We start from the raw sequence: 24557 nt of genomic DNA on the forward strand, positions 1-24557 counted from the left end.
AGTGATTATTAATATTTTTGCAGATGACTCAACAAGGTGCTCGAGCACGGCAGGCTAAAAATCCTGTAAACTCTCCCCATTCTGTGCTGACATCACTTAGACAGTGGTACAGGAAGTGACCAGTGTCTGAGCTCATAATCAGGTATTTTACAACTGATTTGACATGAGCTAATCAGTGCACTTCTACACAGACATACTGTAAATATGCTGTGTAACTTTGTACCAACACAAATCCAGCAAAACATCTGTGCCTGAACTAGGGTTGTTTAAATTGACAAAATGACGCCTTACATTTTTTGGTATATTTGTGTAACTAGAGAATCTCCTGAACTAAAGCTGTATACACACACTAGATGACATGAGGCCGCAGACGATTGCCTCTGCTAAGAATCTAGCATGGTACAGCAGCCCCCCGATGCCCTTAACACTTTGGCCAGTAATCAGCCCAACGTTTCTTCTCCACACTTTTTCAACATTCAGGGAACACACTTGCAGGGCCGTTCCCCCCTGCAATTACCAGGTCTCTGTCGGATTTTGCATTCGCATTCGCCTTTTCCACATACGTTTTGCCAAAATCGTTCTGCGATTTTTCATATGCATATACAGTAATTTGCGAACGCACATGTTGTGTGGAAAAAAGTGGAACATTGTGAACAAAAATGCGAATAAACGGTCATGACGAGCGTTTCCTGAGCGAGGCTATTGTCTTCAATAATATGTGAAATCCTGCACGTTTTGCCATCCGTGGCAAAACACGCACAATTGCAGCTAGTGTGTTCCCTGCAGAGTAAGCTCAAATAAACCTTTTTTCAACGTATATTACTGGTATACTGTAGTAAAGACATAAGTGATTACCCTCACAGGGCAGGTGTACTTAAAAAAGGCTACAACACAACCATCCAGCATTTTGGGTTAGGAAAATATGGAATGGCAAAGTAGACTTAACCCTCCTGGCGGTTTGCTAAAAAATCACCAGGGGGCAGCAAATCTTTTTTTTCACAAAGTCTCGCTACATGATAGCCGCTGCTCAGCGGCATCCCCCCAGCCCCTCCGATCGCCGCCGGCGATCGGCGATTAGGAGATCCCGTTCAAAGAACGGGATCTCCTGGAAGGCGTCCCCCGTCGCATCTTTGTTATGGGGCAGCCCTCTTTTTGGTTGAAAGGAGGTGACAGGGATGAGACAGTTCCAACTGTCCCGTGTCCTGATCACCCCTCCCAGCCGCGCACGCTAGGCTTCAAATCTCAAATTCAAAATAATTTAAAAAAAAAATTGCACTAAAACAGCAGAAGGAGAACAACATCAGGAATCCCATCATGCTTTGCACAGCATCAGGGGAAAAATGCCCGAGACTTGGGTAAGAAAAACAAAGTTCTGATGCTGTGAAACTGTTAAAGAAACACCAAGCCTTTTCAGTGCTGCGGAGTAGATTTTTAGTCTGGAGGTTCACTTTAAGATATTCCACAGTTTTATTTTATATTTGAATTTACTTTTCATGTTTTTACTGTTTTATTGGTTTTGCTCAATGACATATTCATTGAAATATGCCAGAGCAAAAATCTATGAACTACTGAACCTTTTTATCTCTTTCCTGCTCTCAGAAGCCATTTTCTGCTAGGAAAGTGTTTTATAGTTGTAATTTCTTATCAGTGAGGGTCACACTGTAGTCTGACTCAGTCCTGACCCAGACAGGAACTGCCACTTACATACCTGATTAACTCTTTGAGGCAGAGAAAGAAAAAAAAGGAACACAGCATAGTTATTTGTGTGCTAGGCACTGTACATAGACAGGTCTACCTTTTTATGTCACATGTCACCTCAGTTGTCCTTTAACAAATTTCTCACCTGAAACAATCTCTACAGGGTATGTTGAGTGTTACACCAGAGCAATTACTGCACAGATATGCTGCTCAGCTCCCAATGAGCAGAATGTGCTACTATAATAAGAAGAAAGAAGCGTAATGTCCTTTAAAGTTCACACAGCCGCAGGGAATTGTACGCATTGGGGAAAGAAAGGCGATCCAACCTAGTGAATCACTGCATTAGAGGCCATAGACATCAGTGCACTCGTGTACACACTTTACATTTTTAAGAAAAATGCTCAGGTACAATTGGTTTAGGCTAGGAAAATCTAATTTTTTTGTGCTTTCACTAAATGGTATCTCTCCCACTCCAACATCCTCACCTTCTTCTAGGAAACATGCTCAACTGCCACCTTAGTGACTAAACTTTAATTATTCATTTTTCTGCTTGGGCTTATTTAAATTGAATGGGTGAACTACAGTATAGTTGCCATTGGCTTCTTCCTTTCAAGCATCACAATTGCTTTTCAGAATGCTTTTTTAAATAAAACCAATGTGATTAATTTGTGCTTGTTAAGTAAATAGGGTACATTTTCTAACCTGGTATCAGGTCATTCTCCATCAAAAGATCCATGAATTCATCCAATTTTGTGAAATTGTATTGAGGTACTCCATTGACAACTCTAAAGGATACAATAAGGACAAAATTAAATATGGATAACACAGACATAACATCATATTTAAAATGGTAACAGGTATATTAAGTATTTTAATGTTTAGTAAGAAAATAGAATATGCGTTATCTCACAAAACCTAATGACTTCACACTGATAAAATGCACCTGCTCTGTCGGATTCATATATTCTAAAGCCTTGTACACATGCTAGACTGTTTTCGTCTATGGAGGGGAAACACAAAAAGGTTGATGAGGTGGCTGCACCTGTGCCCTGTAGAAGATGCTATGGCTACTATGACAAGCATTTAATATACATTTGAGGCACATCCACATTACATTCCTATTGAGCGCAACACTTTCACACACACACACTTGAAACAGCATAATAATCTGGTAGAAATACAATAATGGAGGAGCTACTTAGAACATAACACAATAACTTCTTGCACAAAATAGGCTCTTATATTATATCTTTTCATGGGACTACACTGAAGATATGACACTTTGACACAATGTTAAGTAGTCAGTATTAGGGATGGCCCCTAGTAGGAGAACTCATGGAGAAGCATGTGATTAGTTTAATCAGCAGATTTGTAAGGTTCTAATTTACTGGTCCTGATCATGTGTTAAACCAGGAAGTCATCAATGCAAATCAGGACCTTACAAATCTATCAGCTGATCAAACAAATCACATGCTTCTCCATGAGTTCTCCTAATCAGGACCATCCCTAGTCAGTATACAGCTTGTATAATGGTGTAAATTTGCTGTCCCATCAAAATAACAACACACAGCCATTCATGTCAAAACCGCTGGCAGCAAAGCGAGTACAACCCATGTGAAGAATGTTAAAATTGTTCCCCAAATATCAACATTTTCTGTGTCCACCATTATTTTCCAGCACTGCCTTAACTCTGTTGGGCATAGAGATCACTAGCACTTCACAGGTGGCTACTGGAACCCTCCTCTGCTGCTCCATGACGACATCTGGTAGATGTTAGAAACTTTGCGCTCCTCCACCTTCCATTTGATGATTCCCTGTAGACAGGGCAGCCATCGGGGGGGGGGGGACACAACTGACACTGCAGTGAGGGGCCCAAGGGCTTCTGGGGGCCCTGGCCCCACCCCCCAAGCGCAGGAAGAACCGCACGTGCTGGCTGCTGGCCTGTGACTCACTAACCAGCACACCGCGTTCCAGCACTGAGAAAAGAGTGACATCAGCGCTTGAAATTGGGGAGCAGATGAGCGAGCTCGCTACAGCAGACTTTCTATACTGGGGGACCACCTATATCTGGCTACAGGCTACCTATACTGGGCCACCACCTATACTTGGCTACCTATACTGGGTCTGGAACCACCTATACCTAGCTACCTATAATGGGGCACCACCTATACCTGGTTTCCTATACTGGGGCACCACCTATACTTGGCTACCTTTACTGAGGGCACCACCTATACCTGGCTACCTATACTGGGGCAACACCTATACTTGGCTACTTATACTGGTACGTCTGTAGCTTGCTACCTATACTGGGGGCACCTGTACCTGGCTAACTTATACTGGTGCACTACCCATGCCAGGCTACCTATACTGGGGACAACTATACCAGGTTACCTATACCGGGGCACCACCTATAGTTGAATACCTATACTGGGGCACCTGTATCTTGCTGGCCTATCCTGGGGCACCAGCTATACCAGGCTACCTATACTGGGGGCATCTACACCAGGCTACCTATACTGGGGCACCACCTATAGCTGGCTACTTATACTGGGGGAACCTATATCTGACTACCTATACTGGGGGCATCTATGCCTGGATACCTATACTGGGGGCACCTATAACTGGCTAGAGCAGGGGGATGAGCTGAGACAGAAGGGGACAATAGGTAACACAGGGATAAAAGAGGCACAGGGGGAGCAGAGGCGGACAAAAGAGGCACAGGAAGAAAAGAGATGAGACGGGAACATGAGGTCACACAGAGGGACACAAAAAAGGAACAAACTGAGGTGAGACAGAGGGAGACAGAGGGGGACAAAAGAGGCACAGGAAGAAAAGAGGGGGACAAAAGAGAACGGATAAAGGATAAGAACGGACCTACAAGTCCCTATCTCATTTGTTAACCGGAGACTACCTGTATTTTTCTAGTATTTGGCTCCACCCACAACATGTAATGGTCACACCCACTTTTTGCCGCATCATGTTGTGCATGCCGCTTTCTTCAGTATTGGAGCCATGCACATTTGCCGCAGCTCACTTCGTGCATGGACACAGGGGTGGGGTAGCTAGTAGGCAGGCACAGCAACCAGTGGGGGGGCCCAGGCCTGATGTGTGAGGGGCCCCAAAATTTCTGATGGCGGCCCTGCCTGTAGATACTCAATAGGGTTTAGATCTAGAGACATGCTTGGCCAGTCCAGCACCTATATCGCCAGTTTCTGTAGCTAGGCAGTGGTCTTCTTGGAAGTGTGTTCATTATGTCTAAATTTGGGTTCATTATCAGATTAAAACACTGCCCTGCAGCTCAGTTTCTGAAGGGAGGGGATCAGTGTAAAATCCCTTTTTGTTCTCTCTCTCTATCTATCTATCTATCTATCTATCTATCTATCTATCTATCTATCTATCTATCTATCTATCTATCTATCTATCTTTCTATCTATCTATCTACACACATACTCTCTATTTAATAAACATATCGATGGATATACTGATATGGACTGGGTAATGTGATGGCCAAAACATGCAACATAGTTTGGTGGAAATGAAAAGTATCAACCTACATGGGATTGAATTCAAGGGTACCTCAAAATTCAAAATGAAAATGCTGATGTTGTTTTTAGTGATAAACATCCAGTAATCTTCCAGTTCATGAATAATAGTCATCTACATCGTTTTCTTCCAGTCAGTGATGAGTAAGCTAGCGGCAAGCTTTCTTACTAGAGAATTGGACCTCTATGCCCGAGACATTTATAACAAATCTTGATTTCTTTCATATCATTTTAAATGGTTCATTAAACCAGAAGCCACTTCTTTAAAGGAATACTGTAGGGGGTGGGGAGTGGGGGGGGTGGGGGGGTCGGGGGAAAATGAGTTGAACTTACCACTGCGCCTGCGTTGCCATGTCCTCGTTCCCACTGATGTCACCAGGAGTGTACTGCGCAGGCACAGACCATACTGGGCTTGTGCTATACGCTCCTGGTGACATCAGCGGGAGTGAGGACACAGCAATGCAGGCGCAGTGATTTTCAGACTTTAAAGTCTGAAATTCCAAAAGTGAACCGGAGAGGCGGGGCCGGAGCATCTGTTTGTGGCTGCTTGGGCACAGGATGTCTGTGGGGGACCATTAGAAGCCCCGGGTAAGTTCAACTTATTTTCCCTTGACCCCCCTACAGTATTCCTTTAACCCAACTGAAGTACTCCCTGAGGTAGGGATACTACGTAGTGGGAACACAGATAGAAGAGAACATTTTTGGTGACCCTGAAATGGAGTGTTTTTCTGAGGCTACGTTTCCACTAGCCGTTGGGCGCAGCTGCGAGACATGCGGCGGGCACGTCCTGGAATGCCAGAAGCCGTGACATGCATGGCTATGGGATTCGCTGCCTCCTGCACAGAAACGGATGGCAATGTTACCCGAATCGCTAGACCAAACGATTTGGCCGGCGGCACCATTATTTCCTATGGCAGAGTTTCCCTGTGCAATTTGCCTGTGGGGAAACTCTGCGAATTCGGCCCATTTTTGCGCGCTAGTAGAAATGGGCCCTCAGTATCAGTTTAAATAATATTTAGGAACAAATGAGTTATTGTGATGCGCGGTAGGAATCCATGGTGTTTATAGTAACTTATATCATGTGAAACTATCACATTACTAGAATAAAATAATTTTTGGTAAGAACGTTTAAGGACCAACATAATTAATTTACATTTTAGATATACACACCATAATCAAGAATATAATGCGTTGTTAATACAAATAGGTTGCAAGATAAAAGGGACCTGAAGTGAGAAGAATATGGAGACTGCCATATTTATTTCCTTTTAAATAATGCCAGTTGTCTGGCAGCACCGCTGATCTATTTGGCTGCAGTAGTGTCTGAATTACACCAGAAGCAAGCATGTGGCTAATCTTGTCAGATGTGATGATCTGCTCTGCTGTCTGCACAAGCAGACAGCTTTTTGACCATTTCTTAGGTCTGAGTGCTGCAGGTCCCTGGAAAAAAAACCTGTCTCCACTCTGCAAGTTGCAGAGCTGCTGTTCTGGGGAGGAATTTGCATACACTTGTCATGCAAATTGCTTAGCTGCTTTCTTTGATGGCTTACAGTATGACCAGCCACACCGAAATTACCAGTGTAGAGGGAATTTCCGATTTGCAAGTTTTTGTCGAATATGGTTCTTATACCTTTAAGAGCTTTAAAAGACTAGATTCTGAAACCAAAGAGGACTTTCTTTCTGAATGTGTAAGATTTTTTCTGAATCCTACCTTTCAAACTACTGATCAGTCCACGTCGGCTCTCCAATTAGCTTATACGCTATTGCAAGGAGATCTGTTTGTGTGGGCTTATGAGATTTTGAAAAGTCATTCCTGGAATGATAATCCTTATCAGTTTACATTGATTTTTTCCCACTGGTTTAAACTGCATTGCTTACCATCTATTCTTGACGAGTGTGTACCTGCTAATCAGTCAGCTGTTCTATCCATTCCATGCAAAACCATTCAGTGTGATAATGAATGCAGTAACAGCTCCCTTGTATCTAGACGGCAGCCACTTGTAGCGACTAAAACTAAAAAGGAGAAAATCTAGGAAGGCTTCCCAGTGGAAAAATCCGTTGCCCATAGCAACTACAAATAAAGAAATTATTTCTGTAAAGTCTGAAATGTGGAACACACTTAATTGTGATGAATCCAGAGAGACTTCTCAGTCTCAGGTTTTGTTGCCCTAAGCAAAAGCATATGTGGATCCTATGATAGGCAGAATTATTCAGTATATTAAAGGTGTAAGAAAATCTATGCATGTTCCTGATCCCAACCCGTATGAGTGTTACCTTGAGACAGGGTTGTTTGAGCCTCCATTTGCTTCATGGGAGATTGGGGTTTTGATTGAGGAGTTCGAGATTGATTGGAAGGCATTTTGCGATTTTTACATCGCAAAAAGTGAAGTGATTCTTAAAGGGGAACTTCAGCCTAAACAAACATACTTTCATTAAGTTACATTAGTTATGTTAATTAGAATAGATAGGTAATATAATTTTTTACCCACCCTGTTTTAAAAGAACAGGCAAATGTTTGTGATCTTTGTCATGGGGGCAGCCATCTTTTTGGTTGAAAGGAGGTGACAAGGAGCAGAAGACAAAGTTCCAACTGTCCTGTGTCCTGATAACCCCTCCCAGCTGCACACGCTAGGCTTCAAATGTCAAATTCAAAATGTAAAAAAAACAAATTTGCACCAAAACAGCAGAACGAGAACAACAACATCAGAAATCCCATCATGCTTTGCACAGCATCAGGGGAAAAAAGCCCGGGTAGTTTTCTTCTGTGCAGCTAAAAATGAGGCTTGGATAAGAGAAACAAAGTTCTGACACTGTGATATTGTTAAAGAAACACCAGGCCTTTTCAGTGCTGCTGAGTCGATTTTTAGTCCAGAGGTTCACTTTAATGCTTGTGTTAATTCTGTGTACACTTTGATTGACTCTGATGAGTGTGACGAATGCTTTGGAGCATTTTCCCCGCAGGACCGTCTGAGGTATTGCCCACTTCAGTAGGCATCGCTGCCATATTGACTACTTTTGCAGCTCTTGTGGAGCTTCAGTCATGCGTAGTCAATGATGAGTTATGGTTAGACACTATTACAGTCACCGAAATTTCTAAGTCTGAGTCCAAGTCTTTTGAAAGTCCAGTACTTGTGACCACTACTCGTGAGGATTCTCTACCCGGTCCTGGTTTTGGTCTTGTCGTGACGGACTCTGAGGTTGGCAGTTCCTCGACATGTCCTGAGGTTTCTCTTGTGCTAGTGTCCCCCGATGCGCTCTGTGAGCCAGAATGCCCAAGTGTGTCTCGGTTACCAGCATGCTCAGATGCTTCCTCTGTGGAGACATGTTCTGATATTGCCTGCCTGCCTGCATGCCCAAAAGTGGCCCCTGAAAGCCCTGATCTTGATGCTTGTCCTGGTAATCCTGAATTCGGAAATTGTCATGGGTTCCATAGGGGTTCTTGATAGTTCTCCATGTGAACCTAAAGAGCATTCTGGTCTCTTAGGATCTCTGCGGAGCTCCAAAGTGTTCTGGGAGATTCTGGGAGAATTTTTTTTTGGTACCCTGGATGGGTTTAACAGTGGCTTCTCTGTTGATAGGGACACTTCGAATAGGTATTGTGGGAGGTATGGTATTTTTGGACGGTCCCTGGAAGGTGGTGGGTATTGCTCAGAGAGTGTCGATGGGTCCTTCTCTGGCATTCGCAGTCCTGATGGGTGTTACGCTAAGGCTTGTAGTACTGATGGGCATGTTTAGGTCTGAGTGCTGCAGGTCCCTGGAAAAGAGACCTGTCCCCACTCTGCAAGTTGCAGAGCTGCTGTTCTGGGGAGGAATTTGCATACACTTGTCATGCAAATTGCTTAGCTGCTTCCTTTGATGGCTTGCAGTATAAATACCATTTCTTCCCAGAATTCCCTGCTGGTCATGGAGGTTTGTTCCTGCTAACTTACCTGAAGTTCAGCCCTCTGCTACTGTTGCTAATATTATCTTAATGGAGTTAATTCTTGGGGAGTGCTCCTTGCCCTCCTACTTAGTGCAGTCAGGTTGTGTTTAATTTGTACTGCCTATTCTGTCTTATCTGTTGCGATTGTCTTGTCACCAGCGGCGGTCGACAGGAAATCGTTCTGTCTGTTGGGATCGCATTCGCCCTAGCGGTAGAGGCGGTGGATCCTTCTGTACTCTGTCTTAGGGGTGCAAGCCAAAGCAGCGGTTGCTACTGGTTGCTCCTTCTGTCTGTCTGGATCGCATCCGCCCTAGCGGTAGAGGCGGTGGTTCCTTCTGTGCTCTGTCTGGGAGTGTAGGCCAGAGCTACGGTTGCTGTTGGCTACTCCTTCTCTCTGTCTTGTCTGGTACGAACGCTTGCTGTAGGCTCGGTGAGGTAACCGTTTAGCAAGTGTTCGCGTTCTCTATTTCGGGTTTGTGGTACATTGGTTAGTTAGGGTGGCATGCTTATCACTGGGCGCCTAACGCACGGTGATCGTGCCTTTAACGCGTTCGCTGTTGCGAATGAGTGCGGAGTTCACGTTTAGTTAGCGTTTGTTATTTTCCTTGACGTTCTTAACATTGTTATTTGCTATGTCTTTCTTGCTACACTTGTGCTCTGTCTAACTCGGTCTTGTGTCACTATTGGCAATCTCCACTCTTGCAATTGCGTTCCCACTTCATTTCCGCTGTTGCGTGTTCACCGTCGCTGGGTGGTGACTAGATTGGTGGACACACATACATTCTGTTTCTGTGCTCACTCTCTCTCTCTGAGGGCTATCTTGCCCTGCATTGTTGCAATTCGTACAATTACCCTCTGGCATCTGTGGCAGTGCAGAGGGGTTGTTCCTCTGCACTCCACAGCTCCATCTGCCGGTGGGAATTTCCCTCTACGAGTGCATTGCACCAAGCTGGGTTCTGCCGTTTTATACGCTTGTGGAGGACTTCCGCAGTGTCAGCGCACATGTTGTGCGCTGACCACGGAGATAATTCCGCAATCGTTACATCAGATTTAAAAAAAATGTCAGAAACCTGATCTGCTGCATGCTTGTTTAGGGCCTATGCCTAAAAATATTAGAGGCAGAGGATCAGCAGGATAGCCAGGCAACTGGTATTGCTTAAAACAAAATATGCCAGTCTCCATATCCCTCTCACTTCAGGTGTCCTTTAAGAATGCTGATATTCAGTATATAGCAATGATGGCATAAAAATTTCAAAAAAGGAACCTTACACCACACTTGTTTTTAAAGCTGCTTGACTATATTTTTTGCAGAAGTGATACATGAAACATCTATACAGGGTAAAAGTTGGATGCATACAAGGTGTGCCTTAGGGACAGTTTTATACTGGAGTAGATTTTTGCAGTGCGATGCGCCACCCCCCTCGTATCCCACCACAATGCCAAAAAAGCAATTCATATGACCCTGTGGCAGACTGTGCTGTCAGAGTCATATGCATAGCGACGCCCCCTCCCCTGCAAGCCGCTCACATAACCCCTGCATGCCCCTCAGTCTCGTCGCATATGCATACTGCACATTTGCACCGTGCCACATTCGCCAATGAATTTAACATTTCTGCATTGTACACTGGCTTCAATGCATTCCGTCGCTGCGGAAGCCACACCATAACACGCTGTTGACTTTGTGGCAGGTCGGCGGCAAATGGTATACTCCCGGCACCACGCAGAAAGTGTACTGGGCCCCATTCTTTGCTGTTGCATTACCCTGCATGCAGAAGGGGTAATTGTAACGCAATGCAAAAAAAGTGTACAACTTTAAAAAAGGCCTCAATCATTCTGTACATTAACAAAGCACAGTTCCGTTACATAGTTCAAAACAAATCGCATAAATCCACAAAAAATGTCAACTCATGGCTGCTTCGGCATTAATGACTTGTGGATGACTGCATATCTACAAGCAAGTAAGCCTCAAATGGTATACAACAACAATAAGCTTCAGTTGACAATATACTATATGTGCAGAAAAATAATTAATTTTACTGGTAGCGCGCCCAGGCTATGCATATGCATAGGTAGGTTTTAGTTAGTGTTAGGTCCCCTCCCATGGAGGAAAGACTTCTTCGACAGTGGGAGGGACGAGTACCTAACAAATTGCATTGCAAGCTGTTAGTGGAAACTAACATCCTCCAAGTGGTAGACAGGTTGTATGTGTGCTCATTGTGTATTTGTATCCCATGAGTGGGGTCTGCACTTTTTTGCAGGTAAGCATTCATCTGTTTTTAAGTAGCGCTGTTCATTTCTTTGCAATATACTATATGTGCCATCATAACATTTCTTTTGTACTAAATGAATCAATATGAACTTTACAAGTCCAGCCATTTATTTTTGCAACTTTTTACTATATGTGGAATGGTTAGAGCTGAGTTATTGAACTCCGGTCAGTATCAGTACCGTGATTTCGGGATGGCAAAACTGGATATGTACAGGTAAAAGTATTACATCACAATAGCACAGTAAACGTATACAAATACACATTTATAAAAGTTTCTAAAAAAAAAGTTAAAAATAGTTTAAAGCAAGAGAAACTTTTGCACAAAGTATGACAATGCATACATTTTAAAAGGGCACTGTGGTAATTTGGGCGCTGGGCAATGCTGCTGGTGGAATATGAGTAATAGACTTTAGTCAGTGGCCAATTCGGATAATATAATATCAGTTATTTTCACTGACATTTTACTAACACCTAATGTAGCCCTGTTCTCACATGATCCCTCCCTCTACTGATGCCTAACCAGCTCAGCCTGCCGCAACCTCTGCTGATATTATGCCGCTGTTCAGCTGGCCATTACTCTGAGATACACATCTAGCACTATACAGCTACAAATACACTTAATATGTGTTAGACAGGTGCAGAATGTAAAATATGGGTACAGGGACATAGCTCATAGAAGGCAAGAGTCACATACATTAATGATCGACTGTGTCATATGCTTTTCACTGATGAAGTCTCAGTAGAGTCTTTATTTTTCAGGAATGTGTGACCGAAGACTATACTGTAGTGTCCAGTCAGGCTGAAATACAATAATCCTATGATCTTTAAATATATTTTAATCAGAAAAATGAGGCACCAAAACCTGCCAAGGACAACCACAGTGTCAGAGGTGCAAGAAGGGGATGGGGAACAGTTTATGATTACTACTATTTATAGTATCTATAACCATTAGTCATTATAACCAGCACAGGGCCACTAAAGAGCTAATACTGCAGTTGAGGGAGGGCCCCACGGGGCCCCGTTGTGATTGCAACCTCTGTACCCCTTATTGCTACGCTACTGGCTAAGTTAGGGAGTTGAAATGCATTAAACTGTTTGAATAAAAACTCATGAATGGGTTTGTGAGTTGTGCTATGCAATTCCACACATTTCCATATTTTTTAAGTGGAAATGCATGCACAGCAAATCACTGTTGTAGTGTGAATGACAAAATGAAAGTCTATGGACTTTCATGTTACCAAGTAAAACCCACACTATATGCAGCGAAAAAAACTCACTCACTGCAACTCACAGTGTCAATGAGCCCTAAATGTTTGTAATAGTAATGTTTGACTACTCAGATACCCCTCAATGAGATACTGTATTTGTCAAGTACCCCGTTTTGTGATTGTGGCCGACACAATCACATGTACTCCACATGTATACAGCATATTTTTATTTGTTAGGAGCACTCAATAAGTGTGTATGAAGGTTTGACAAACATTCCCTTGGTTGAAATATGTATCTTTTTTATCTACAAATGTACGGTTATGAATTGACTGTGACAAGTTCACGTACCTCCGTGAGCTGACTGACGAAGAACTCCCTTCTGTACGCTGCATGCTGAGAACATACATAGGTTCTAGAGGAAATCATTTTTTGTGGCTGGATAATGGGATAGGTTTTCCAGTGTCAGATAACAATAATATTTGGGTGCAAAGGGGTTACTTGGATATTATTATTATAACCTTTATGCAAACAGTGGCATAACTACAAATCACAGCCAGGGAGCACATCTTGCAGTGTGTACATCATGATCTTCACACTCATAACAAGTGTAGCCACAAAAACACCTGATCTGAAGAATGGACCCTTTTATCGGGTAGTGAAGTAGTAGTTGTGGCCCCCTTACAGCTCTGGGGATGCTCCCCTTTAGTTACAGCCCTGCTATCAAATCCCTCTTCTGACAATTGTTGCTATTTTAGAACATGTGTTAAAGGGTTAGAGCAAGTTTTCTTAACCCCAGTCACTGATCTTTGTCACTTTGTTCTTTTTGTAGAGAGGCTCACAGGACAGGGAAAATATTGTATAGAGGGGACATAAACAGCAATACATTTTTGCACACAGGAATGATGGGATCCGGCACGCTCAACAAAACCTTCTCTGTATTTAAAGAGAAACTCCGACCAAGAATTGAACTTTATCCCAATCAGTAGCTGATACCCCTTTTACATGACAAATCTATTGCATTTCACAAACAGACCATCAAAGGGCGCTGTATGACTGATTTTGTGCTGAAACCCCTCCCACAAGAAACTCTGGTACCGCGGTACTCTGGGCAAACTGCCACAATGTAACAATGTTCACAGACAGGTAATGGCTGTTTACAGCTGTCTGTAACAGCCAAAACAGCTAGAAGCAGCTACATAACCTGCCCACAGTAAAAATGTCACCATGTAATAAATGTCAGAATGTAAATCTGGGAGAGGAAAGATTTTACAATGAGCAAACACTGACTAAATCATTTATACATAATTATTGTAAAAATGAAGCACTTTTTTTATTACATTATTTTCACTGGAGTTCCTCTTTAACCCATTCAGGTTCCGTCGTTTTCACGTGAGAAATGTTCACCTCCCATTCAGTAGCCTATAACTTTATCACTACTTATCACAATGCACTGATCTATATCTTGTTTTTTCCGCCACCAATTAGGCTTTCTTTGGGGGGTACATTTTGCTAAGAGCCACTTTACTGTAAATGCATTTTAACAGGAAGAATAAGAAAAAACTGAAAAAATTCATTATTTCTCAGTTTTCAGCCATTATAGTTTTAAAATATTACATGCCTCCATAATTAAAACTCACGTATTGTATTTGCCCATATGTCCCGGTTATTACACCGTTAAAATTATGTCCCTATCACAATGTATGGCGACAATATTTTATTTGGAAATAAAGGTGCATTTTTCCGTTTTGCATCTATCACTATTTACAAGTTTAAAATAAAAAAAATATGGAAATATTTCATCTTTACATTGATATTTAAAAAGTTTAGACCCTTAGGTAAATATTTACATGTTTTTTTTTTTATTGTAATGTTTTTTTTTTTTTTTATAGTAAACATTTTATTTGGGTAGTTTTGGGAGGGTGGGAGGTAAACAATAGATTTATAATGTAAATGTGTGTTAATTTAAATTTTTTTTTTTACAGGTGTAGTATTACTTTTTGGCCACAAGATGGCGGCCATGAGTTTGTTTACATGACGTCACTCTAAGCGTAACATACGTTTACAGTGACGCATCGGGAAGAGAACGGCCAGAAAAGGCGCAGCTTCCGAGAGAAGCTGTCGCTTTTTCAGCGGGGGAGAGGAATCAATGATCGTGCACCATAGCCCGATACATTGATTCCCTGGCTACCGAATCCGCGGCCGGGAGTGCGCGGTAGCGCGCACGGTTCCTGGACGTACCCCACCCTTCTGATCGCCGCCGGCGATCACACCCATAAGGAAATCCCGTTCTGAATGGGATTTCCTTTAGGGCTTCCCCCGTCGCCATGGCGTCGTGACGTCACTGGGACTCCCGATCCACCCCAAAGCGCAGCCTGGCGGCGATTGGCCAGGCTGTGCACGGGGTGTGCGGGGGGGCCCTCTTTCGCGTTGGGTAGCGGCGGATCGGCGGCGAGCGGCAGCGATCGGGGCAAACACGCAGCTAGAAAAGTGCTAGCTGCGTGTTTGAGAAAAAAAATTATCAAAATCAGCCCAGCGGGGCCTGAGCGGTGCCCTCTAGCGTCTCTGGACGAGCACAGCTCGTCCAGAACGCTAGGGAGGTTAAACATTTTCCCCTCTCAGTTATGTATTTTTTATGTCCTTTCTCAGACATGACGTGGGGTATTTAATAATTCACAAGAAAAATTATTTGCTTACTTCTTCTGAATGAACATAGAGTATGCTGGAAGCGTACGTTATGAGGAAAACATGTTATGTTATGTTGAGGAAGAGAAATAGTTGGCTGTGTGTGCGCATGTAAGGGAGTGGTGACTGCACATGTTATATAATAGGTAAGATGGTCACACATGTTGTTGGGTGGGCAATGGATGTCTGCACATGCTATGGTGGGAGGGGAGTGGTGGCCACACATGATGTGGAGTGGAAAGGTGGGCATACATGTTATGGGAAGGAGGGAGAATGGATAGCTACACGAAATCGGTGAAAGGGTTGGATGGTGGCCATGAATGTTGAGGAGGAAATGGATGGTTGCATGTAATGGGTGTTAGTATTATTCCCAGGTGTGTGTGTGTGTGTGTGTGTGTGTGTGTGTGTGTGTGTGTGTGTACCTGGAGATTGTATACAGTATATATATGCGATGAAGAGACCTGTCAGGTCCCATGTCTATACTATAGAGATCACAAAATCAGCTGTCAGGTAGTTGCAGCTTAGTCACTGCTAATAGATACAGCAGATGAGGTGAGGATGAGGAAGTGATCGTTTTAATTACTCATGTGATAATAGTGATCACGGGGTCTAGAGCCAGGAAACATAAATCCTAATACCTGCCAGGAAATGTCAGCTGTCACATGACAGCTTAACACTAATGCTGGGTACACACGATGCGTTTTTCCGCTTGATTTCCCGCTCGATTCTCTTATCTTTTCCTATCAATTTTTATTCACTTCTATGAGAAATGGAGTGGTAAAATGATCGAGAGTAATATCGGACAGGACAGAAATTATCAATCGAACGCATCTAGCAAACAAAAAAAGGTAACGTGTGTACCTAGGTTTACATAGGGGGTGGGTGGTTACTGTGGTAGGTGAAATCTACATCCTGTCAGAGATAACAGGATATAAAGAGGATGGGATGTAAATCTCCATTAACATGGTCCAGTAGTGATTAAGCTGAGTTGCATTTCAAGACTTATACCGTTACTCTTAAGATGTGGGAGAAAGGTGCAGAATGTAAAAGGCGGGGAAAGGAGCATCACATGTCGCATACAAGACAAGGTTTAGTTATATTAATTATTGACTTTGTGTCATATGATTTTAACTGATGGGCTGGTCTCAGTCACAGACATTTTTCAGCATGTACTCAGGAACGTGCAACAGATAATGACTATAATGTACAGATAAGTCAGTTGTCTATCTCAGTTTGTCGAAACAAAAATTAGTCCTATGCTATTTATTTTTTCAAAATGTCTTAATCAGGGAAATTCGAAATGTCTTCTTTTGTTCCTGGCCATGGGAGCGAGACCAAGAAGGGCCAGGGCTGCACATGCCTAGTAGTCCCTAACTACCTAAATGTATCAGTGAGTAGCTGGCCATGAGGCACAAAAAGGGGGGGTGTAGCCACAAAAATCTAACCTCTTGATTTGCAATCAAAATTAACAACTCAGCAAAATGGTGTTCTCAGACATCTCCTTTTCATGATACACATCCACAAACCTGTTCTTTAAATACAACAGGGTCTCTCGCTTACGCCCGATTCTCATCACATTGATTGAAAACCCTAGATTCTGATTTCACTTTTTCAGTATACGATCACACTTTAGTCCTTTACTTTTGATATATGTGGCTGTTATTGGATCATTTTTTTAATTAATGCAAAACCAAATAAAATAAATTTTGTTTCATTTGTTTGACTAGGTTTTCTTTATCTACTTCTCAACTAGGACTCTTTAAAAAAAAAAATCAGATGATAATTTAGGTTACATTCATAGAAAATAAATAAGCCTAAATGAGCAGAAAGTAAGTGGAAGAAAGTGCACCCAAAGTAATGAAAATGGTATAGAAATCTGAAAATCATGGTGGTAGAAATGGTGACAATGTAGAGGAAAAGCAAAAATGTGGTTAAAAAGTGCAAATAACAGAAAAGGACTTTTGTGAGACTGTTGCCTGTTAGCAACCTGGGTGTTAGTCTACTTCAGCGGACCCAGCGGGAATCCCCAAAGACTAGCGCCACACACACACACACACACACACACACACACACACACACATTTTCGGAACAAATTGTGCCGCTCCGGCACTGTTAATTTTAATAAAACTTACACCACCTTTTAGCCAAATACATTGGCCAATGAAACCTATAAAATTAATGAATACTTTCCAAGAACAAAGCTCCGAAATGCAGCAAGTCCCTCGATGGCCGCCCTCTTCTCACTGAGCCGTCCCTGGCTGCTGATTGGTTGATTTCTTTATGAGGGCAAAAAAAAGCCTTGTAACAGAGCTTGTGCATGCACTCCACCTAGGTTGCGGAAAAAGATATACCAAGAATATAACATTGAATTATTATCAAGTTAACCCCCCTGGCGGTAATCCCGAGCTGAGCTTGGGCTGAGATTTACATGCTCAGAGTGGTAAGTCCGCGCTCAGCTCAGGCTGGCCCAAAACCACCATGCCCTGCCTTTCCTGGGTCCTACGCGCGATCGGAGATCCTCGGCGGCTAATCAGGACAGCCGAGTGGCAGTGTGGCGCAAAATCATCGGGGGTGGGGGGAAACGTAAAGTGGACCCGGACTCTTGCACAGGAACTGCGCAGATCTCTCTCTCTCTCTATATATATATATGTTTATGTATATGTATATGTATAGATATAGATATATAGATAGACAGATCGAGAGATAGAGATAAAGAAAGAGAGAGAGAGAGAAAAAGAGTGATAGTTTAGCCTGTCTAATTCCTCCTCATTTGTCTCTAATCACGAGTTGTAATTTGATCTTGCCCTGCGTCACCTGACTGCCATGGCAGAGATGACAGATAAGCTCATTTGAAAGCACGGGATGTTTACAATATAGCAATTTGGTTCCCAACTGCTTCTGAGCTAAGTGCTTCTGCCTTACTGTTACCGATTTTTGTCTGGATTTTGACTACTCTCTGCCTTCCACCTATACGAACTCTGCCTGGATTTTGACTACACTCTTCCTGTCGTCTGCACCGACTTCTGCCTGGATTTTGACTACTCTCTTCCTGTCGTCTGCACCGACTTCTGCCTGGATTTTGACTACTCTCTGCCTGCCTTATTTGTACAGTTTCACAATTTAAGTTTATTCATAAATTTAATTAATTCAACAATTTTGTGTACCAGTCTTATTTATATGCAGAATGACTACTAGGCTTTTATTCTCATACAGTATATTTTGGTGAGTAATGACTTAAGAATTGGAGGCCTAACATTCTTGCAAAAAAAAATAAAAATAAATGTACTGCTCATTATTCCATTATTATATATACATTATTATATACTCATTATTCCAGACAGAAATGCACCACCAGGGAGGTTAAATAAAAAAAATATGAATGTTAGATAACTTGCTTTAAAGGAATTATCGCCCCCTTGTCCGCTCGAGTGTATCAAATTTGGGTGTAAACTGCCCGCTATTAGTAGCTGCAGTTCGCATAGACGGCAGTCCTGGCGCCTGCTATTTAGCAGTAAGTTTTGAAGTGGGGGGTTAAGAGTTAAGTGTTAGGGGTTAAGGAGAGGAAAGAGGGGGTTAGGGGTTTAGGAGGGGGAGGGGGCTAAAGGTTAAAGTTAGGGGTTGAGAGGGAAAAGAGTTAGGGTCCGCTATTAGTAGCTGCAGTTCACATGTGTGGGCACTCAAATTTGTTGCACTCCAATGGGCAAGGGGATGATTCCAGTAAAGCAGGTTATTAAAATAAATATACATAATTGATTTATGTTTTTATTAAAATTAATTATAAGTCATATTCTTATTATATATATGTTATATTCTTGTTATATCTTGCGCAAGTTCTGTTACAAGGATTTTTTTTTCTCTCATCAAGAACTCAAGCAATCGGCAGCCAGGAACAGCTCAATGGGACAAGGAAGATGGCTGCCGCAGAGGAACTTCCTTCTCAGTAAGTATCCAGGGTTTTTTTGAAACATTTTTTTTACAGATTTCGATAGCCAAGGTATTTGGCTACAAGGTGATGTAGTTTTTATTAAATTTTAATTGCACTCCAGTGGTGCAATTTGTTCTGTAAATGTGTGGGTGGCGCTAGTCTATGGGGATTCCTGCAGGGTCCCCTATAGTAGACTAGTACCACAACCTGTACAGCACACTTGATCAGTAGAGATTTAGGAGGGGGTGGGAGGAGAGGGAAAGGAGATCTCACCTTATCTGTTTTTTACCTGGTGCTAAAGAGATAGCCAAGTATGCCTTGTCCCTCACCCTTTCACTGCCTGCTGTCTTGACTCACAATTTGTAGTTTTTACATGGAAGCACACAGTTTTGCTCCTGTGACTACAGATGTAATATAGGACATGAAGGGGGATGGCAGAGGCACCTGTTCAGTGGTAAAGTTTAATGAGTCAGGCATTCTGTGCTTGTAGGCTCTCCACCTATAACTGGCACTGTATCGACTGTCTGCAGGACAATGCTAAGAAGCAGCTCACCTTTATGAGGGCAAGGGTAAGAGTAGGGTATAGAATATATATACAGTATATATAATTAACCTCTCTTAGGTTATCTTCTACTTTAGCTACCACATATACTTTTTTATGCATTGGGAAAATAAAATCAATGTTGTAACCTTGATAAGCTTTATTGCTGCAATTATTATTTGTTGTATTTATAAAGCGCCAACATATTACGCAGCGCTGTTTACTTATAACAAAACTGCCACCAGCTTCTATTTCCTGTTTACGCCTTTTCGGAACATGAGCTGCCAGGCTTTGGCCTTACACGGTGTGTTTCAGGAGACTGATAATGACGTTCTAAGCCACTGAGGCAGTCACAGTCAGGATAATTTTGTTGTAGTGGAAAAAATAAAATGATGCCAAGTGTCACTGCTCATAAAAAGAAAACTTCCACTGTGTATTCTCCAAGCATTTTTCTAAAACCTCTACTGTTAGCATAAGTTTATTTAGCTGTCGGAAAAGGCAACACCGACAAAAGTGTTATTATTATTCATGCATTCTGCCTAGCAGTGCTTAAATTTATTACATACGTACAGTAACAACATATGTAGCCTATTCTCATAATTAATATACAACAATGTCATTCTGTGTTTCACAATAAAGTATGTTCATTCATTAGATATCCCTGGCCTAATTACGGGTTTAGTGATTTTTGTAAGTGAAAATTAGTAAACAACTTCTGCACAATATCAGGTTTAAAAAAAATGTATGTATGTATATATATATATATATATATATATATATATATATATATATATATATATATATATATTTGCCTTCTTATAATTTTAAGTTATTCTGTATTCCACCATATCATTATACCACACCACTTCTTAGGTCCTGTTCACACTGCACGCGTTTCCAGCTGCGTTTTGGAAACGCGTGCGGAGGGCCGGCACGCACGACATCAGACAGTGCATAGACTGCACTGTCTGATGTTCACACTGCATGCGTTCTGGACCTGTGCGGTCCGGGAACGCATGCTGCACGCGGTTTTTCCAAAAACGCGCGGCTGTCCCATTCACTTTTCAGTGATGGGATCAGCCACGCAACGCATACAAACGCGGAGGGCGTGCGTTCGCATGCGTTGCGTTCCGCACGCGTGGCCGTCTGCGTTTGTAATGTGGACGGGCCCTAAGGTACCCAGCAATGTACAGATAAACCCTATGGGTTTGTATTCTTCAGATATGTGACAAGGCTATTCTTGATATACCATGTATCTTATTTGCACTACTTATAAAAGAAATGACAGTGTGCATAAAATCCTGAATCAAGGCATCACAATGGATGCTTGCCAACCTGAGTTTGGTTAAGCATATTGTAACTGCTTGCAATTTATATTCCATATGTTCATGAATGAGCTCTGAACTCTGTTGGCCAGCAGTCACTAGTTTGGAGCTCACTAATCCGGTCAAAAGTATTACAAAACTAACTAAATCCCCTGAGTGAAAAGGGTTTTGCTTGTTGCCTAGTCCAAGCTGCTCTGAAGCTACAAGAAAACTTTGAAAGTTTCTGCAAAATCTTTAAAAAGAGCCAGAGGCAGTTTGCTGCTTAAAAAACAGATACTTACCTATGAAGAGGAAAGGCTCTGATTCTTCCCACATCCTCCTCCAGACCACTGATGCTGCCTGGGACCCTTTTGAACTTTGCACCGTGCTCCTCTTCATGCATGTGCATGGTCATACTACACTTGCGCAATTACGCCCATGCCTGCGCACTAAGCCAAAGCCACTCTTATATGTACATGCTTGGCCGTACTTGTGCAGGCGCAGTATGGCCACACTCATGCATGAAGAGGAGCACGACCACATAACAAATCTGACAAGCTATTGTTGGACATGTTTGAGGGGTCACTGCGCAGCAACGGTGGAGGCCAAAAGGACATGGGAACCCTCTTTAGGGTCCAGAGGCTTTTCTCTTCTTAGGCAAGTATCTATTTTTTTTTTATTGCTGCCTCGGGTATATTTTAAATGTGGTTGAGCAAATGTGAGAAAAAGTGAAGTAAATCTTTACCCATAGAATACAGACATTTTTGCTTTCAAGAAAATACTTTCTGTATCCGCCAGTTCAAAAAGAGGCTACAGAAAATACATGCCCTGAAAAAGAGTTTTGCTGTCAAAAACAACCTAGCAGACAGAGGAAAATATAATAGAAACTGTGAAAAAAATCTCCTATTCCTCTCTTCACATAGGTGTATCTTTGCTGTGTGGGCTCACGTTCTACATGGTGAGCACACTCCCTCTGTTGAATAAATAGAGTATGACAATCCGGGTGCCATTTCAGCTGATCTTGCATTTCCTATGCAAGTTCCTAATTGCTGTCCCTAGCAGACCACCTTTCATTCCTAGTAACAACCAGGCTAATCAACAAATGCTGTTGCAAGGGAAAAAAAACTATGCAAACCAACATCGCCCTATTTGAAAAAGAAATTGCCCCTAAACCTAATAACTGGTTGAGCCACCATAAGCAACAACAATGGCAATGTAGAATTCTGAGTCTTTCACATTGCAGTGGAGTAGTTTTGTCCCACTCTTCCCTGCATAATTGTTTAAAGGGAAGGTCCAAGCAAAATAAAAAAATGAGTTTCACTTACCTGGGGCTTCTACCAGCCCCATGCAGCCATCCTGTACCCTCGTAGTCACTCACTGCTTCTCCAGTCCCCCCCTGGCAGCTTGCCGACCTCGGAGGTCGGCGGGCCGCATTGCGTACATTTTTACGCATTCCTGCTAGTGCAGGAACATTAACACATACATTTTTATGCGTTACTGGTTCAATGCGTAAAAATGTACGCATTGAACCAGTAACGCATAAAAATGTATGCGTTAATGTTCCTGCATTAGCGGGAATGCGTAAAAATGTACGCAATGCGGCCCGCCGACCTCCGAGGTTGGCAAGCTGCCAGCGCAGCAGTGATTGACTATGAGGGCACAGGATGGCGGTAACAGTAAAAAAGGGCGCAGGAGGCTAGTGGACAAATCGGGCGCCGCCATTCACTCCCATAATAAATATCGTTTAATGGGCGCCCGATAGGAAAAAAGGGCGCCGGAGAAAAATAACGTTTTAAAAGCGGCGCCCGGAGACTTAATGTTTTATTACTGCTTCTCATGATTACACATTATTTAATGATTTATACATTTTTTAACATTATTTTTAAACGAAAAACAGTACAATATTTTTTTCAAACATTATTTTTAAACGAAAAACAGTACAATTTTTTTTTTTTTACATTATTTTTAAACGAAAAAACCGCACAATATGTTTTTGAAACTTTATTAATGCTTATCACAGGGGGGTCTTAGGTTTAGGCACCAACAGGGGGGTCTTAGGTTTAGGCACCAACAGGGGGGTCTTAGGTTTAGGCACCAACAGGGGGGTCTTAGGTTTAGGCACCACCAGGGGGGTCTTAGGTTTAGGCACCACCAGGGGGGTCTTAGGTTTAGGCACCAACAGGGGGTCTTAGGTTTAGGCACCAACAGGGGGGTCTTAGGTTTAGGCACCAACAGGGGGGTCTTAGGTTTAGGCACCAACAGGGGGGTCTTAGGTTTAGGCACCAACAGGGGGGTCTTAGGTTTAGGCACTAACAGGGGGGTCTAGGGGTTAGGGGTAGGTACAGGGAGGGTTACTTAGGCACCAACAGGGGGGGTCTTAGGTTTAGGCATCAACAGGGGGGTCTAGGGGTTAGGGGTAGGTACAGGGAGGGTTACTTAGTAATTTTTTTTTAAAACGTTATTATACGTTTCACTATTTAAACGAAAGATTAACGTTTTTACAATTGCCAATTTAATGCACATTATTTAATGATTTATAACTTTATAAAACATTAATTTTAAACGAAATACAGTACAATACATTTTTAAACGTTATCCATGCTTATCGTTTAAAACCCCGCGCCCTTTTTTCCCAGCGCCCCTTTTTAACGTACGCCAGGATGGCTGCATGGGGCTGGTAGAGGCCCCAGGTAAGTGAAACTCATTTTTTTTATGTTGCTTGGACCTTCCCTTTAAATTTAGTTTACTGGAGAGTTTCTGAGCACAAACCACCTTTTTGAGGTCATGGCACATCATCTCAGTTGTATTTAAGTCCAGACTTCGACTAGACCACTCCAAAACCTTCATTTTGTTTTCGTTTTTTTTAAGTCCTATAGAGGTGGTCTTGCTGGTGTGTTTTGAATCATTGTCCTGCTGCATAACCCAAGTGCTCTTCAGCTTTAGGTCATGAACTGATGTGACCAGACTTTTTCCTTCCAGATTTTTTGGTAAAGAGCAAAATTCATGATTCAATAAATCACAGTAAGTCATCCAGGTCCAGAAGTAACACAGACTGTTTGTCTGTTGATATGATGTTCTTTTTTGAAGTGCTATGCTACTTTTAGGCCAGATTTATCACACTCATAAGTTAAATAAGGGCACAAGTAAAAAAGGGGCGCAGGGTGAAGCTGAAAATTTCAAAATATCATTAATAATAATTTTCTTTTATCATTTCTCCATCTTTATCTCCATTAGAATAATAAATATGTTATAATCACGATATTAAAAGGGCGCAGGGTTGAGCTGAAATTTCTAAATCATATAGAACAATGTTTATTTATGGGTTTAACTTTTTCATGACTATCTCAGTTAGTCTAATAAATATGGTGAAATAATGGTATTAAAAGGGTACGGGGTGAAGCTGAAATAAGTGTAAACAATACCACTGTATATTGCACGCCAAATGAACACTGAAAAATATTTACA

General features: G+C 42.2%; 1 protein-coding gene across 1 annotated transcript in view; it reads right to left on the reverse strand.

Annotated features, from left to right (window-relative positions):
* The window catches only part of IDUA (alpha-L-iduronidase), a 179132-nt gene that overhangs the window by 58831 nt on the left and 95744 nt on the right, over positions 1 to 24557 (reverse strand). Inside the window, exon 3 of the mRNA XM_068233576.1 lies at positions 2401 to 2483. Coding sequence (XP_068089677.1) covers positions 2401 to 2483 — 83 coding nt within the window. The remainder of the gene's footprint in view (positions 1 to 2400; positions 2484 to 24557) is intronic.

The sequence above is a fragment of the Hyperolius riggenbachi genome, chromosome 1 (genome assembly GCF_040937935.1).
Source record: "Hyperolius riggenbachi isolate aHypRig1 chromosome 1, aHypRig1.pri, whole genome shotgun sequence".
In the NCBI taxonomy this organism is placed as follows: domain Eukaryota; kingdom Metazoa; phylum Chordata; class Amphibia; order Anura; family Hyperoliidae; genus Hyperolius; species Hyperolius riggenbachi.